General features: G+C 35.5%; 1 protein-coding gene across 1 annotated transcript in view; it reads right to left on the reverse strand.

Moving 5' to 3' along the window:
• The window catches only part of PPP3CA (protein phosphatase 3 catalytic subunit alpha), a 502,337-nt gene that overhangs the window by 432,109 nt on the left and 52,396 nt on the right, over positions 1 to 17,832 (reverse strand). The window contains exon 2 of the mRNA XM_073892032.1: positions 10,411 to 10,524. Coding sequence (XP_073748133.1) covers positions 10,411 to 10,524 — 114 coding nt within the window. The remainder of the gene's footprint in view (positions 1 to 10,410; positions 10,525 to 17,832) is intronic.

Consider the following 17,832-nt stretch of genomic DNA (forward strand, 5'->3'; position numbering starts at 1 on the left):
CTTTTCCTAGGCTCTTTATTCTATTCTTTGATTTATTCATTTGCTCTGTTCCAATATTACACTGTCTTATGCAACCAAATTTGAAAATGAGCCCTGATATCTGGAAAGAGAAGCCTCTTCAGATCATTTTTCCTTTTTTTTTAATAAGCTTTTTGGTTATTCTTGGATATTTGCTCTTCAACATTAATTTTAATATTTCATTTTCAAGTTTTGTATAAACCTTGTTGAAATTTTAACTGTATTTTTAGGTCAATTTGGAAAGAGCTGACATCTTTTAAGATGTCCATTTTCAATCCTAGTGTATGTCCTGCATTGCATTTTTATAGTGCCTTATATAATGTGCTTTAATAAAGTTTTATCATTTTCTTTATGACAAGCATGAACATGTTTTTGGTAGATTTATTTTGGATTACTTTTTATTTTGTGTTATTTTAAAAATGTCATCTTTTAAAAATTATATTTTCTGAATGATTTTTTAAAGTTATATAAAAATGTAATTGGATTGTGTATATTGATTTAATATCTAGGCAACTTATTAATAATACCTCTTTTTTATTCTAACATTTTCTTAGGTTTCTTTTGGGGTTTTACATCACTAGTTATATCTTTTGAAAATACTGTAAGTTTTATACTTTTCTTCTGTTTCTCTTTCTAGCTAGGACCTCTAGTACCATCATGAAAAGAGTGGTGATATACTTAATGTATTCCTAATATTTTTTAAAAAGTCTTTGTTATTTAAATTATTATTAATCATGATTTTTGTAGATGTTTTATAAATATACATTTTAAATTAAGAAGCTTTTTTTCCTCATTCCTTGTTTACTCAGAGTTTCTATCATGAGTATAGGATGAATTTCATCAAAATTCTTTTCCTGTGTCTGTTGAGCTTGCCAAATGTGTCTCTTCTAATTTGTTGATATGTGAGTTAAATTAATCAATTTTTCTAATATTAAGCCAGTGTAAAATTCTTGGATAAATCTAAATTGATCATGATATATTTTCCTTTATAGTGTTCAATTTGGTTTAGAATATTTTGGTTAGGATTTTTGTATATATATTCACCAAAGTCAACAGCCTGTAATTTCCCTCTGTTGTATTTGGCTTTTCAATTTTGGATATCAGTTAAAAAAAGTTGAGGCATTTTCCTCTTTTTCTAGTTTCTGGGAAAATTTTCTTAAGATTGGGATTATCCCGTTCCTGAAATATTTGGTATAATTTTTTTAAAAAACTTGTCTGGGCCTGGTGTTTTCTTTGTGAAAACATTTCAATTACTCACTCAGTTTTTTAACATGGTTACAAACCAATGCTGATTTTCTACCTATTCTTTAATCAGCTTAAACATTTACTTTTATTGATAGAAGGAACAGAATATTTTGCCTGAGTACAAAACTAGGCAAAACTGTAGTCTTAATATTCAGGATATTGATTTTTCATGATGAGAGTAGTACTGGAAGGGAACATGGAGGGAATTCGCTAGTGTAGATAATGTTCTCTTTTTTGATTTGGGTGCTGGTTGCAGAGCTGATGCAATCTGTGGAAATTCACTGTACACTTATGAGCTGTGCACTTTTATGTTTACATGTTACACTTACTTATACATTTAAAATATATTTAATTTGACAGTCTAGTCAAAGAAAAATAAATAATTACAAAGTGAGATTGGCTTCAAGACATGTAAGAATTATTAATTGATAAGATTTGTATTATTATAACATCACTTTAATAGGCAAAATAAAAATGTTATTTTAATATATGCTAAAGGCAGTAGTTAAAATTAGAGTGATCCCTAATAAAGTCAGAAAACTAGACTATTTCTTTAACATGATAAAGATAAAGTCTATAGAAGAACAGATTTATTTGACTACATTAAAATTAAAAATTATTTTCATAATAAGTAAATTAAAGGATAAATGATAAATTGTGAAAAATACCTGCTGCTTTAATGTTAGATAATGGATCAATATCATTATAATAGACCTTTTACAAGTCAAAAAGAAAAAGTTGGTGTGCCTAAGCAATTTACCAGAGAAAAAAACTAATATTTTTTCATAGGTTTATTATCATTTACATTTTTTACATTTATATTTTATATTGTTTTGATCAAAAAATTAAAGTTTAAAAATGAAGCCTATTAAAATGTATCATGTGTGGGAAATACCATTCTTACGGACTTCCTGTGGGAATGTAAATTGGCATAAAACTTTTTAGAAGGCAATTTGGCAATACATAAAATGTCTAAAAACTGATTTATTTCTGACTTAATTTTATGAAGAAGGCTATGTAAGTAATCATTAATGTTTAGAGATATCTGTCAATTGCTTTGTTATATTACCTTTGTAACAGCAAATATTTGGGCTCCAACTATATGTCAACAATATGGGATTGATAAAGTCACTCAATTAGAATCATACACTGGGATAACTAGGTAATAAGATTATGTTATTGATGAGTGCTGAGTGAGATGAAGTAAATTTTCTATCCTTTGTTAAGTGAAATAACAGGTTAGCAATTATATATGTATATGTATGCATATACAAACACATATGTAAATGACTATAACCTATGCAATGTATATATGAATATATATCCATATGCATATGTCCTCATCAAATTTTTAACAGTGGTGGTATTCTCTGAGTGAGAGAATTCCAGGCTATGACTTCTACTTATCTGTAACTTCTATATTCTCTAAAATGAATATGTAGTTTTGTTTAAAATGAGAAGAAACATGAAAGATACCACATGCATGCTGTGAGAAGTTATTTTTAAATTTGTAGAAAATAACAAAGAGTGAAACATACTTCTTACATTTTTGTATTGGACATATCAGTCACAAGGCCACCATGTCCAGCATCTTTCTCTACCTGAAAGTGCACCTCACTTCCATATCTCAGTGAAGCAACAGTGTTTTGTTTTGTTTTGTTTGCACATGAATAGGCACTGATTGAACTGGAAATATAGCTGATCCAAACGTGCTCAATGTATGCTTGTGGGAATCCCTAACTTGTCAGGGTACAAAGGGCTTTTCCTAACTTAGGAGCTGGTGCTTAGCTATCCCAATTATTCCAGTTCTCTGGAATTTGTAAGGAATGTGGTAGATTAATGGCCTTTTTTTTCATGTTGAGAAGACAGATCATAGGAAGCAGTGAGTTCCCCCCCCCAAAAAAAAGATTACATGAGAAGGGAGGGTGGGAAGAAGAAGAGGTAGAGGAAGAGAAGGAGAGGCTTGAGTTCATCCCCAGCAGGGGCTTGCCCTGATAGTTTGCAAATATTAATTTACACATATCCTCAAGGTAACCTATGTAAATCTTCCACACTTACAGCCAAGAAATGCCAAGTGTTTACCTTCAGTTATGGGAAGGAAAGTTGATTGATGTAGTCACTCCTTGGATACTACATTTATTCTACTCCTATTTAGGCACATGTTACTAAGAGCTACTGAAGTGCAGAATAGCAGAGGAGATTGTCTTTTCGACTTTTTGATCTATATTCTCTACTCTGTATGGGTGTGTGGGTTTGGGGCACCTAACTATTTCAATCAGGTAGAAGTTATATTCTGAGGGGTTAAAAACAAAGGAATTGGGAGCTTCTATAATTGCCTCATTCTATGTTTTTTACCCTTCTTCCATACAAACAAGCTAAGATTAGAAGCAACGCTGAAAAAAATACACATTGAATTCAATAAATAGATTATAATGAGGGTGCTAAACAAAAAAATGTATTAATGCTATTAGAAAATTTCCTTAACACTTGAAAACAAGCGAAAGAGATTGCTGAAGGTGCTTTTAGGGCAGTGCCAGCCGGATTTTTTAGAGGCTGGATTCTTTTACCACTCCATAGGGCTGAGGTTAACCTGTAGATTTTTCTCTGGTAGAGATGCAAATAATTTCTTTCCTGTAGAAGAGACAACCCCAAAGGATATGGTTCATTGCTCTGTAAGAAATAAACCAGCTTTGTTTATCTATTTTAACCTAACAGTTTGACATTTAATTGCACATGTAAGTAGTTCCTCAAATGCTCTTTGACCTGGTCATAACATTTTACTGGTTCTCTCACTAATTAATGAATTGAATAAAATCCTTGACATGTGTTTATTTCACAGTTGCATGAAAATCTTGATTTTATCTTTTTTTTTTAATTGTATTTTAACAATGCTCTTCTCCATAAATCCTCTCTTTCTTTTGGGAAAAATATTCAGTATAGTACAAGCTAACTACTGTAATTCCAGAATTCTTCCTTAATCCTAGACTTACCAATTTCTTCCTTACTATGACTCTTTTATATTTAAATAGAAATATTTCATATAGGTTTTAGCTTTTGTTGTATTTTGTATTTAATTGTTATGTGTACTTTTCCATCCCCATCAGATTTTGCTTGGCATAGAGCAGCCAGTTCTTCTGAGTTTCTTTTCACAATGCTTTAAAAACAGTAGGTGGTAAATAAATGCTTCTTGATACAAGCATTTAAGAGCCAATGCTTACTCCCTCAAAATGTCTTTTAAAAATTTGTTTAATCTGCAGGTCACTCTGTATCAATCCCTTTCAGTCACCTATAGTGATGAGGAATTCCACTGAATTTTTTTTTCATTCCTTTACTTGCAGTTCCCACATGATGATGATGACATAACAGATGAGGTCATCTTTTTATATGCTCCTTTATTCCTTTTTCCTTTTGACAAATATTTATTGAGAACCTCCTGTGTTGTGCACTGATTTGGGATTTGAATATGTACATGAATTCAGGAAGCCATATAATTACTAGGAAGGATTGTTTGCTAAATATAGATTTAAAGCAAAGGGAGTTACCTGCTAAATTTCCAATTCCTATTCTATTATTTTTTCAAGAATCAGGATGAAGAGAATGGAATAAAAACATCCTCCTCTTTGAAAAGTTTCCTTGAAAAACTTATAAATTCCGTCTAGTTAATTTTCCTATTTCATAGATTCAATGATGATTTATGCCTTACGATTTCCCACCCCCACTCTGATTTAATAATAAACTTCACAATTCTTCTACTTAAGGTAAACAATCTTGGTTTATAATCATTGCCATTTTTCAAAGGACCTGTCTCTACCAGTATTAATCTTTGCTTTTCTTAAGTAAAATAAGCCAAAATAAAAACAAAAAACCAATTTGTACTAGCATTTTTAAAAAGCAACAACAGCTAAAGCAAGAAGAAAACTGGGGGTGAGACCTTGAGGAGAAATGTTTTACTTTACATTATTATTTTGCTGTAAGCAATGGAATTGGTCATTCACCATAGAGAAAACAGAGTGTAAAAAAAAGAAAAGAAGTGAAAGTGAAATAAAATCATCCAATATTATAGTTGACACACTGATCACTCCTTTTAATCCACACACTAACAAAGGAGTATTCAAATAAATTGACATGACATGGTGAGTCATGGACCAAAAAGTGTCAATTAACGTGTATGAGTTCATACAGCAGATTAAACTGCCTACAGACAGCCACTGACTCAAAGATTTGGGGCAGAAATGTCTTTGGCAACCACCTAGGAGAAGGTAAAAATTATTTTCAAAGTTAAGCAAACATTGTGGGTGGATCCATCAACAGCCAAAAATATTGAAGTTGGTAGTCATACTTCCATTGGCTTTCTGTGATTTCTGGGGCTAGCTGGCGGGAGGGGGCAAGGGTAGAGAATATTGCTGGAGTGAAATGATAGGGACTTTGGAAATGAAATCCAGAAAGGAAGAGCAGAATATCGCTGAGTATTGAAAGAGTACTTTTTCTGGTAATTCATTCAGAAGTTGTTCTCTTCCTGCTAAAATCCTCAGTGGTCTAAAAAAACAATTCTCACTGCTGCCCAAGATACAGAACAACTGTGGCAAGTAATTTTACATAGCTGACATTGGTGGAGTATTAGCATTCTTTTTATGCAGATAGGGTAACCTATAGGATATGAAATGGTTAGAGTTTTCAAAATATAGTTTAATTAAGCTATTCTTTTTGAAGTCTGAACTTTGAGCAAATACAGTATCAATTCTGGTCTGACAGGGTCACCATTGTTCCAGTCTGGTGTGTAATGCTGACCAGATGGCAGCACACAGGATAAGTCATGATGAAGAAACACATGACAAAGTAAGTGGCCCCAGTATAGAGGGAGAGTCTATTATCTAATCACATTCAATCCTCATAATAAATCTTTGAAATAGGCATTATCATGCCCATTTCCCAGGTTAGGAAATTGAGGTTCAAAGAGATTAAAATATTTATTCAAAACTTAAAGACTGTTACATTTTTTTTCCACAGCTGAATCCCACTTCGTTACTCCTAGCTAAACATTCCATCACTTCTCTGGGGAGGAGGACGATATTTACCAACAAAACTAGTCTGTAACAACATACATGGTACAGGGGTACATTTATGCATGTATATGGATAATGGTTCTGCTGAGGAGATCCGTTTTCATGCAACAACCTGACTCTAACTACTGAAGAGAGCCGCAGAATGTAGAGGCAGGATGGCAGGGTCTGTCTGGAATGAGTGCACAAACTGGAGAAACCAGTGGAAGAATTAGAACTGCCCTGAGGACTTCAGTCTCAGAGACTTATGTGCTTCTCCTGCAGTCACTTGTCTTTCCATTCAAATTTTCACATCCCTAGTGAGAAACTCTTCATGACTTCAGCCATTTTAGGTGGAGGTCAAGCTGGCTCCTTTGAGATATGTGAGAGGCGGTGTTAGCAACACTGATACGGTAACTGGGGATAATTGTTACTTCTATATGTGATACGTATATATGTGCACATACAGAAGCATATATTTGTGTTTAATTCTGGTAAAGTATAAAGACTGAATTACAAACTTTATACCTTACCAATTTGAATTAAAAAAATCAAGATTTTTTTAAATCTAGGATTTAATTTCTAGATATTAAGAAGAGGTATACAAACGACGGACTAAAATTAATATTCTGCAGTAAGACTTTCCTGCCCCAAATGAGCAAATCAAGTCCCTAAAACTTGAACCTGAGTCTTAAACCTGAACAAGACCTAATGTTTTTTCAGAGGTTTTAGACTTAACACTATACAAAGTGCTTGACAGACCACTAATTTCCTTCCCATCTATCCATCAGTCTTTCCTCATAAAATGAGCATAGATGCTTAGCCCAAGAGAATACCTAGGAGCAGTACTAGTGTTTTTAATTTAATGAAACTAGATTTTTCAGAAACAAAAGGGGTTTGGGCACATTAACAACCGCTAAGGACTTTGTTACATGTTTCACTTTTAAAATATTTTAGTTATATCATCGACATGAATTTAGTTGCTCCCACAGATTTATCCCTTAAGTGTCTCTTCTGATTTCTAGGAACATCTTATCATGTTTTCTAGAAAGGAACAATGTACTATAATTGACATTGATAAGATCAATTTGGCTATACCCTGGGAGTGACACATTTCACTATCTTCTATCATTCTAGTTTCTTCTTCTTGTACCTTCCTGTAGAACTGATAGGTGCAACACCAAAAAAGTTTCTTCATAGTAAATACTGAGTTTTCTCCAAACACAAAATTATTTGAATATAACAAGACAGTAGTGGAAATGAATTAGGGTTCCTTAACTTTGGGGGGGCTTAAAGAAGAGATGGAATCCTGTGGAGGAGACATTTTGTTTCCTCATGTTCAAGGGCACATGGCTCTGCTCACTGAGCTCTGAGAAGTAATCAGTAATTAATTTCTCTTTATTGACGTATTTTCTGTTGATTATCAAAGCAACCCTCGAACGGAAGTCAGAATTATGATGTATCAATTTCATATGAAGGAACATGAAAACACAGAATTCTGTCCTCCAGAAACATTCATCTAGCATGCCAACCAAACGCCTGGAACTTGAAGCCTCTAAGCACCATTTTCCTGGATACAGCTCCTACTGCTTGTTCCTACTTGTTAATTCTGGAAAACTGCAAGAAAGCAAGATGCCAATCATAGGGAAACTGCCCTTTGGAATACCATCTCCTTTGAGGCTTTACTTACTAGCAAGTGTTTCTGATGAAAGTTGCTACATTTTCTGATGACTTCTGAGTTAGTTACTAGTAAAAAATAAGTACTAGTCAAGGTAAACTTTAATACAGCTGATTTCTGAGAGCTCTGTGGGCTGTGTATGTCTATGTGTGGGGGACAAGGGAGGAGGTCGGTAACTCCCTTAGACAGATTTTTCAGTTGTCACCTATGGGAGTTTCCAGAATCTTAAAAGGCAGCGAATACACCCTATGTGTAAACTGTATTTTAAATAGGTTAAGACTTACACCATCCGTGAAGAGAAATGGAAGAAAATATCCATATCCTTTCAATCTTGGCTGAAATTGCAAAATATCCAGAAGCCCGGGAACTTCCCACTTGATACACTCTTGCCCAGAATGCAAGCCCTGGATTATATCTTTCTTCCCCAGTCGATATCCTAAGTAGGTGTCCATTCTTGCAAATGGCTTATCATGCTGCCTCACCAAAAGGGTAGCAGACATGTCTCTGTTATGTACAGTCCTTTTTTCCTTCCAGATGGATCTGAGTCATGATCTGAGTCCCAAAGCTAAAAATAGTATATTTATGACGGGATTTTATGTAACCTGGCTTTTCACCTGTCAAAGGGTAGGGGTGCAAACATTCTCAGAAGACAATCTCTGTGGAAATGGACTCTCTCCATTGGTTCCCTATAGGATGGCCTGAAGAATGTAAGGGCATCTCTTAATCCACTGTAACATTGTCACTCTATCACAGGGAAGAAGTCGTACCAATAAAAGCAAAACAAATGCAGTTGCTGTAGTACAAAGCAGTTGTTAAGAGTTTTAACTTGGACATCTAGCAAAATCTGGGCTGCCATTTATTAGTTAGATGTGCAACACTAGGCAATTAATTCAGCTTCTCTAAATCTCAGTGTCCCCATATATATAGATGATATCATGTATTGCATGGGAATTGGGGAAGATAAAATAAATAAACAAGTAGCACTAATAGCATATAATAGTCTAGCATATAATAATGTTAGCTAGGTTATTATTGCTGTTGTTACCAGCACGACTGTATTAAAATCAGGAGATTGAATCTAATGGCCCACAATATTGGTCACTCTTATTATAGCTACATACATGTAGTCTTTGTGTGCATTGTACAACAATGACATTCTGAACTCTCTAAATGATTTGTTTAGCTACAATCACCATTGATTCCAGTACTATATATGTTCTTATCCGGTTTCAACTGAGCGTGTAATTAGAATGTTTTATAAATTATCTTGTGCCTCTATTGATTCCTGTTTTTAATAGCATGGATCATTGCTTGGAGGACACAATATCTGTATAAACATTGAACTTCACAGTTAATGAAGAACTATGAACAGAGTTATTTCATACTATTTTTTAAATTTAAAACTCTTACATATCATATTAGCCCTTTGTGAAAATCCAGCCCACTGAATTACAAATCCCTGTGAAATAAAGAGGACAAACCACCATCTCTTCAGGGAAAATAAGTACAGTGTGGGCCAGAGTACTTGTCCACAAAATAAGAACTGGAAACAGAATTAGAAATGGTTGTTAAGGCCCCAGACTAGGTTCAGTTTTCCATGCAATAAAACAATGACCACCCAATCTTTTCTTCCAGGATCTCTTTCTGCATTCTAATTAGATTTAGTGAAGCAACTTTCACCATTCAGCTTCTCTTTTTCAGTTCTCTCCACAAAATTCCCAGGAATTAGAGCTTTGTTTCTTTCTCAGAATTCCTCAGCTGTTACTCTACCGAGGCATTGCTCCTTAAGCCTTCCCTAGCCTTTGACCTAGTAAATTACTAAAAACTACAGGAGGGAGATGGGAAAGGAATGGTAAGAAAAGATGAATTGACCAGGACACATTAGAGAAAAGATACTCACAAGTCACGATAAAAAGAGATAAAGGATAAATGTAGATATCATGCACTTAATTATAATAACATGATTCAACTTCAAAAGGTACAAAGAAAAGCATAGTAAAAATTCTATATCTTATCTCTGTCTAGCCATCTAGATCTTTTTGTCCAGAAGCAAAGTGATTAGTTTCTTATACACCTATATATTTTTCCACATCTGCATCTTTCTCCATATCAATATTCACAAATGGTAACATACGATATACTCTGCACTACACTTTGCTTCTTTCATTTAAAATACAAATTCGAAGATTATGCCATATTAATACCTAAAAATCCCCCTAATTCTCTGTACAGCAGCAATAATATCTATTTAAACAGTCTCTATGTATTGATATTCAGCTTTTCGCCAATACTAATAACACTGCAGTGAACAACCTTGAACACATCTCTCTGCACATATGTGAGTATGCATAACTCAGTGTTCATTTCTGGAAACAGAAGCTGCTATATTTTAGCAAGGCACGGGTTTAAAAAAGCAAGTTCTGTACTTACAAATCATTAGAGGGCTTTGGCACAGCGGGAACAATGAACTCTTAGGATGATCCTCGAGGAGTATCTCAGAATTGACAGGCCATGGGAACTCTTCTGCAATCTCTCCAGCTATTCCTGCAATATTGAGTTCCAAAACACATCTCATAGCTGTGATTCAGGGATCAGGAAGCCAAAATCAAGAAAAAATTGCCACCACTGAAACTGCCTTTTTGTAAAATAGTAGAAAGAAGTAAAATCTGGCTTCGTGTGCATTTCTGCCTTCTAAACCTACTTGATTACATATAATTGATGGAACCTAATTTACTTTTAGAACCCTGACCCATAGGAGTTTGGGGAATAATGATTTTGGTTTTCTAGACTCTGCAGCAATATAAGAAGGCACTTTAGAAAAAGGCAGGAATCAAGGGTGTGTGAGTCACACCAAGAGAGAATACAGCTGTCACTTTAATTGATGATGTTGTTCTAAAGAATTCAGAAAAATCTCATACAGAAACACTGAAGTTAATATTACTAATTGAAATGAATGATTTTTGTTGACATTTTTGACTACTCTGGGTCAGAGCAACACCCACCTCCAATGCTCCCCAGCAACTTCCCCAACACATTCCCTTTACCCAAAGAAGATGGCCCCAAAGAAGCAGAAAGAGTTTCCTCTAGAGCAGAAAGAGTTTCCTCTAGTTTCCCCAGGGGAGCTCATGTACCCCCCCACCCCACACACACACCTCAAGCCATGGACATTCACATAAGAAAGCAGCAGCGGGATTCAAGTGTGATAGCAACGCTGCATGTTCCTGGTGGGGTAAAAACAGTGGAGAAAAAGGGAGAAAGGAATACCAAGAAGCTAGCTACATGATATAATGTTTGGTTCTTGGAAGTAATCATGTTAAAGGGATCTTCTTTAAAAGTTGTCAAGAGTCACTATAATGGGCAGAAGTGAAGACACAGTGTAAGCAAAAGGGCATGATAAGCCATTGTTTAGAATATAAGGTAATGGCCCATGATGTTCATAAGCAATCAAAATATAGAAATAACGCATGGTGACTGCTGTTATGCACTTGTAGAAATGAAGAATTGCATGATTATGCTGCTATTAAACTAGAATGGTTAAGATAGGAGCAGGTACTTATTCACCGTTTGCATGTAGAAGACAACAAAGCATGGTATGAGCAGGGGCACTGTGGAGGAACTCCCAGAGAGAATATATTACACTCTTCTCAAAGGAGACTTTAAGTACCAATACTACAACTTTGATGGAGAACCATCATTCCGTGGAGAACTGTGGTCTGATTTTTCTGAGAGTTTCCTGGAAGGGATAAGTACTAGTACCTGAGCTAGGTTTTAATCTAAGGCTGGCAAATCCATTCTTTCATTTTCTCAGGCCAAAATACTTGGTGTCATCTTTGACTTAGAGTTTGCTTCCTTTAAAAAAAAAAACTTAAAAAAATTTTAATTGTTGTAATATATGCATATCATAAAACCTATCAACTTAATCACCTCTGTGTAAAGGTCAGTGGTGTTAAGTACATTCACACTTTTCTGCAAAGAATCTCCGGAATTCTTTTCATCTTGAAAAACTGAAACTCTATATCCCTTCAACAACAATTCCCTATTTCCCCCACCCCCAGCCATGGCAACCACCATTCCAGTTTCTCCCTCCGTGCATTTGACTACTGTAGGTACCTCATATAACTGGAATCAAACAGTATAATAATGTCTTTTTGTGGCTGGCTTATTTTACTTAGTGTAAGATCCATCCATCTTGTAGAATATGCCAGCACTTCCTTCCTTTTTAAGGCGGCTTGTTTGCTTCCTTTGGACTCACTTTTCTCTCTCCCAATCTACATCCAGTTATTATGAGATCCTCTGAATATACCTTCAAAATTAATGCAGAGCTGGCCACTTCTCACTACTCTCACTGCTACCACGTGGTCCCAGCAGCCATCATTTCTCCCCTGGGTTCCTGCAAATGTTCCTCTGCTTCTTTCCTTGCTCTTTTCAACCAGGCACCCACAGCAATCGTTTAAAAATCAGGTCACTTCTTTGTTCAAAATTCTGCAATATCTTCTCGTTTTGCTGAGAAAAGAAGCCAAAATCCATGCCTACAAGGCCTGGGAAGCCTGCCAGCTCACCGTCACCACCTTTGTCCCCCTCCTGCTCTCCTTTGTCCTTCCCACCCCTCTACCCTCATCATGCTCACTTCCTTATTCCTGGAACAGGCAGGCAAGATCTAGCAGCAGTGTCCTTGCACTACTGTTTCTCTTGCTAGGTATCTCTGTATGATAACTCTATTATTTCCTGTAAGCATTTTGTCAAATATAAGCTTAAGAAAACCTAACGTCATCACCTCATTGAAAGTACAGCCCACCCTACTACACAAACTCCCTTAACCCCTTCACCATGCCTTTTTTCCTCTGACAATTACCAGCTTTTAAACTGCTATGTAATCTACTTACTTATTGTTTTAATAGTTTATTATCTGTATCCCCTTGCCAGGGGGATACCTTTACCTGTTTTGTTCATCAATGTATCCCAAACATTGAGAGCCATGCCTGGCACACAGTGGGTGTTTAATAAACGGATGACTGTTTTTACTGGGAAGATCACGTTTTCACTCTGAGACCAGGTTGGGCAGATGCTCTAATAGTTCATATAAGGCTGTAATAGTATGTGAGTGAAGAGGGAAGCAACTAAATGCTCCCTATTTCTAGTCCCGCTTCCAGCCACATTTTCACACCATTAGTGCTTGCTTGCTTTTCAGAGTCCACTGAAAAGGAGTGTGGTGCAAGTTAGGGGATAGAGTCTAACATTCTCCAAATTCCAATTCTATTATCTACTGACTGAATGGCTTGGTGGAAGTTAGACTTTTTATACCTTAGTTTCTTCATCTATGAAATGGGAATACCATGAGTTGGGTATTCCTCATACATTATGAGAATTAAATGAGATAACATATGTAAAATGCTGAGCACTTTGTGAGAATAATGATAAAGCGCTTAAAGACAATGCATTTAGGGTGTTGTGCATTCCTCTATAATCTCACATACAATTTTAATTTGCTTAATAAAATTCTCATTATATAGGTAGTATATAAACCATCTAAGCTTAGATCTGAATTAGCAAGAACTCTGAAATACTAATATATGAATTATTTTACCATCTGTGAATTATCAGAAGTTAAATCCATATTCATATTCAAGTGAAAGTTAAAAAAATATGATCAAATATAAGAGAATTTTGATTGTCTATTTAGCTTTTCTATAGTGCTGATTATCAAGATATGACTCATTATACCTCCAACTCAATGGCATTTTCTCCAAAAAATATTACAAATAATGAGCTTTTCATAGGTTCACCTTTCAAACAATATTATGTGACACTTCTTTTCTATTGCTAACAAAGTTTTTTTTCTTGGGTAGGCCATCTGGATTATACCAGTTTAACTTTTTAAATTTGGTATTTCCAATTAGCTTCAATTTGTCAGTTACACATCTGAATTAAGCACTTGTACTAGATATCAATCACCTTTGGGAACAAATATTTGCATAACTGATTAGTAACTCTTGATAATGTGGTAATTTCTTCAAGAACATCTTTTTATTAAATGCGGGGGTTGAAACCACTTGGAATATATTTTTTTTTCTTATATAAATCTGGCTTTCAATTTTTGAACCCATTACCCTAATGTTCAGTGCTATTTCCCATTTTGAAAACTCATTTTACGTGTGGGTATTTGAAATGATCAGAGATATTACCAAGAAAATGACCAATAAGCCATAAAGCTACTCAACTCATTACTCGTACAATTTATTTATTGCTGGGAAAGTTTCATTTTAGATTAGTTTGGAAGAGAATATGAGTGTATATGTAGCAGTTCTCTGAGTGCAAGGACTTATTGTCCTATCCATAATTTATTTAGAGTTCCTGTACTCGTTGTTAAATAAGTGTGAAATTAAAGTCATCGTGTTTAAAAATGTAGTACAGAAATCTGAACTTTCAATGGAATCAGATAAGAAATCTGACAAATGTGCCCAAAAGCAAAGCCTTTATTTCATTCTCCCTTCTTGCATAAGAAAGCTGTTCACCTCCAAGTAAGACACTTCAATCTACAATTTCACCAGTATGTGGAACAGCATAGAAAAAGACCCAAGAAAAGCTTTCTGCAAAGAGGCTTCCCCAAACAGGAAACATTAAATCTTTCTACCAAGACTGAAAGAATTAAACCCAAACCCAGGACTTAAATAGTGTCTAACCAGAGTGATTTCAATCTGAATTTGAACTTTTCATCGTTTTCTGATAATTGCAGAGGATTCTGAATCAGTTACAGGAGATCTTGGTCAAACTCTTTTACATGTAACATCTTTTTTAAACTTGTTAAACAAAAGGAAAAGAGGCAGATGGCAGAGTGGCATTCTGTGACCTTCTGTTGGCTAGAAAGGAAGGCCCCATCTCTTAATCCTTAGAAAGCTTCAGATAATCACCAAAACAGATTTCAGGTCGCTTCAGAGTGTATTGACTTTTCACTTTGGCCAATAAGTGGCATGATGGTACAGCCTATTTTTCTTTGGCTTTCAGTGGGATTAAAAGTTCTCCTTGAATGTTTCAAAAACTTGTAAGAAGTGCGTTAGAGTAGCTAGTAAGATATATAAGACTATAATAAAGCTTAGTCATCTTTTATAAACACTTTAAAGATCTTTGGATCAAAGGAGCAATCCGCAGAAAACATTTTTAGTGGCTAAAATAGAGTATGTGTTCATATCTGGATTTTCTTTATTTTTATTTTAGTACATAATTACCCTTTGGGGTAAATAAGGGGAAAACAAAAGATAAATGTGAGGTATTCCCTTCCTAGAAAGCAACTGATGAGGATGGGATCAGTTTCTAGAAATGAATAAGGTGAAGTGGGAATAGCAAGCTTTTGAGACATGTAAGCTGTAGGCTATGATAGTTACCATTGCTAACTGAATTCACAGGGCCCATGCAAATAGGATATGGCTCTAGATTATGGAGGAAAAGGTATTTATTATAGGATGATAAAAACTCAACTCATGATCCCCACAAAAAAAGGATATGAAAGAGCCCTGTCTCCAGGGAAGTTTCACAGTGCTACATAAGAAGTAGCAGTGCATCCAAATGTCTCCTAATATGAGAACATATTTTCAGCCATTGCCCCAATCAGTTAGTTCTCCTTCCTGACAAAACTGGTAGAAATTAATCCCTTCCCTCACAGTAGCACAGATAGAATAATACAGGAGAAAATACATAATTAATAGAATTATCATTTCACAGTAGAAAGAGACACAAAAGCATAACACCATGGTAGAAACCAAGAGAAAAAGCATTTCCTAGTACAGGTTTCAGGTTTGCTTGGAAGAAGGGGCACAATGTAAGTGTTAAGAACAATGACTTTAAGGTCAGTCAGACTTGCATTCACATTCCAACTTGTGAATTTAGGCAGGAACCCTAAGCCTCCATTTCCTTTGCTGTATGTTGGAAATAATAAAAAGACAACAAATGAACTTATATAGGTCCTATGAAAGTTAAGTTGAATAATACATGTAGAATGGTTAATGGGCATACAAGTGCTCTAGAGTTTGGGGCTGCTCTTATTTTCCACAGTGAATCACTAATAAGGGCTGTAGTTAAAATAAATTTTTAGCAAGTACATGTGCAGTATCTGAAGGCAAAAGCCTTTACACCAGGAAACAGTACTGAAGTATGGGCCACTAAGAGAAAAGACATGTGTGCAAACAAAAAGAGTCATCAGATTTAGGAGGGGAAACAGCATGGACTGAACTAGAGATAGGATTAAAGGTTTTCACAGTTTTCCTAAAAATTAATATGTTTTGTTCTTTGTTGTCTAGATTTACAACAAGATTAACTGCAGAGTATCCTACAGATGATTCTTATTCTAAAGTATGTGTTTGCTTACTTTTCATCTGTCTTGAATTAATAAACTTCTCCAGGTTTGGAAGATCCATTCTTCCAAATGATGGAAGTTTCCATATACTTGGTGCCCAGAGAGAGGGAAGAGCTAAAAAGTAACACTCCTTTATAGGAATTTTGCCTTAGCAAGCTCTATTCTATCTGTGTTAGTGTTATATACACACATTTGAATGCATTGATCTTAAAATGCTATATTCTTAAGTATTGCTAAAAATAGCATTTCAAACTTTTCGTGAACTTTCATTCAACATCATGGGTCTCCAAGGAAACAAAAGAAAAAAATCTCTCTCCGTTCAGCTCTCATCGTCTTTCTGACCAGAGGAATTGGAGAAAGAAGCATTGGATTTGTTTCTCTCTGATCACTTACTTTTTGGCTATGGAGCCCATTTTAAGGGAGGCGATGTTCTTGGAAGAGACAGATTTGGTTGGGAAAAGCAGAAGCCACTCAAGATATAGTTAGTGGAAAGAAAATTAAGATAAAGAATTTGAGTTAGGTAACTGCTGGAAGAGTTACAAAAGCGAAGGTCAGAAAAGGCCCTTTCAGAAAATCTGGATTTCATGGAAGCCCCCTACAATGAGGCTAGTTGCCAGCAGAGATGAAACAGGAGAGGGAAATATCCACAGTGCACGTGACACAGACTTCAGCTATTTTCCTCTCCAGATCTTATCCTCATCTCCCCTTCCCTGCTTTCTGCCCCAGGATGCTGACTTGAATGGGCTGCATTGGTGGTCTTCCTTGTCCTCGAGCTTCCAGTGGGATGTGGCCAATGAAGAGTACCGACAGATCACAGGTGGGGAGAAGAGTGACGTCAAGGGAATTACTCTCTTGCCTCCCTTCTTCAAGGTTACTTCAGGAAGTCTATGTCCCTTGACTGCTACAGGTGCTTTCTCCCAACATACTCCTTCCAGGTTGTGGTAACTGTTCCCTCCTCTCATCCTTTCAGGCTGAGGGATGATAAGAGCTCTTAGTAACCCCAGGATCCTGCACTATCCCTTATAATTCCACAATATCTTTGTAAGTACTCCTTTAGTAAATAAACCCTCCTTGAGTTATTCTACCATGAGTATGCCAACTGTTTCTTGCTGGGAACCTGACTGATACGATGATTCATACTATAGTTGTCCCTAAGAAATGCACCTTAAAAATGGGTGTCAGGAATTGGGTGATTTGCATTTGAAGGAGCTCAGGGATAACCTTCTTGCTAGATAAAAGGGACGTGAGTAATCCATGGCATGTGGTAGAATCACCCTTCTTCACATTGTCATGCTTGATAGCATAATATAAGGTAGAATTAACCATTTGTCTCTTTGGGCCCCAGAAAGCATAAATGGAAATAAGAGTTCGTAAGCATATAATTAAGAACATGGGATTGGAAGGCTCCATGGCACCTTTGAATGCTTTCCTCCTCTTCTGAGGTTGCATATCTGGAAGTATATATATATATATATATATATATATATATATATATATATATATAT

The sequence above is a fragment of the Callorhinus ursinus genome, unplaced genomic scaffold (genome assembly GCF_003265705.2).
Source record: "Callorhinus ursinus isolate GAN/ISIS: 27379988/994484 unplaced genomic scaffold, GSC_fseal_2.0 scaffold4, whole genome shotgun sequence".
In the NCBI taxonomy this organism is placed as follows: Eukaryota; Metazoa; Chordata; class Mammalia; order Carnivora; family Otariidae; genus Callorhinus; species Callorhinus ursinus.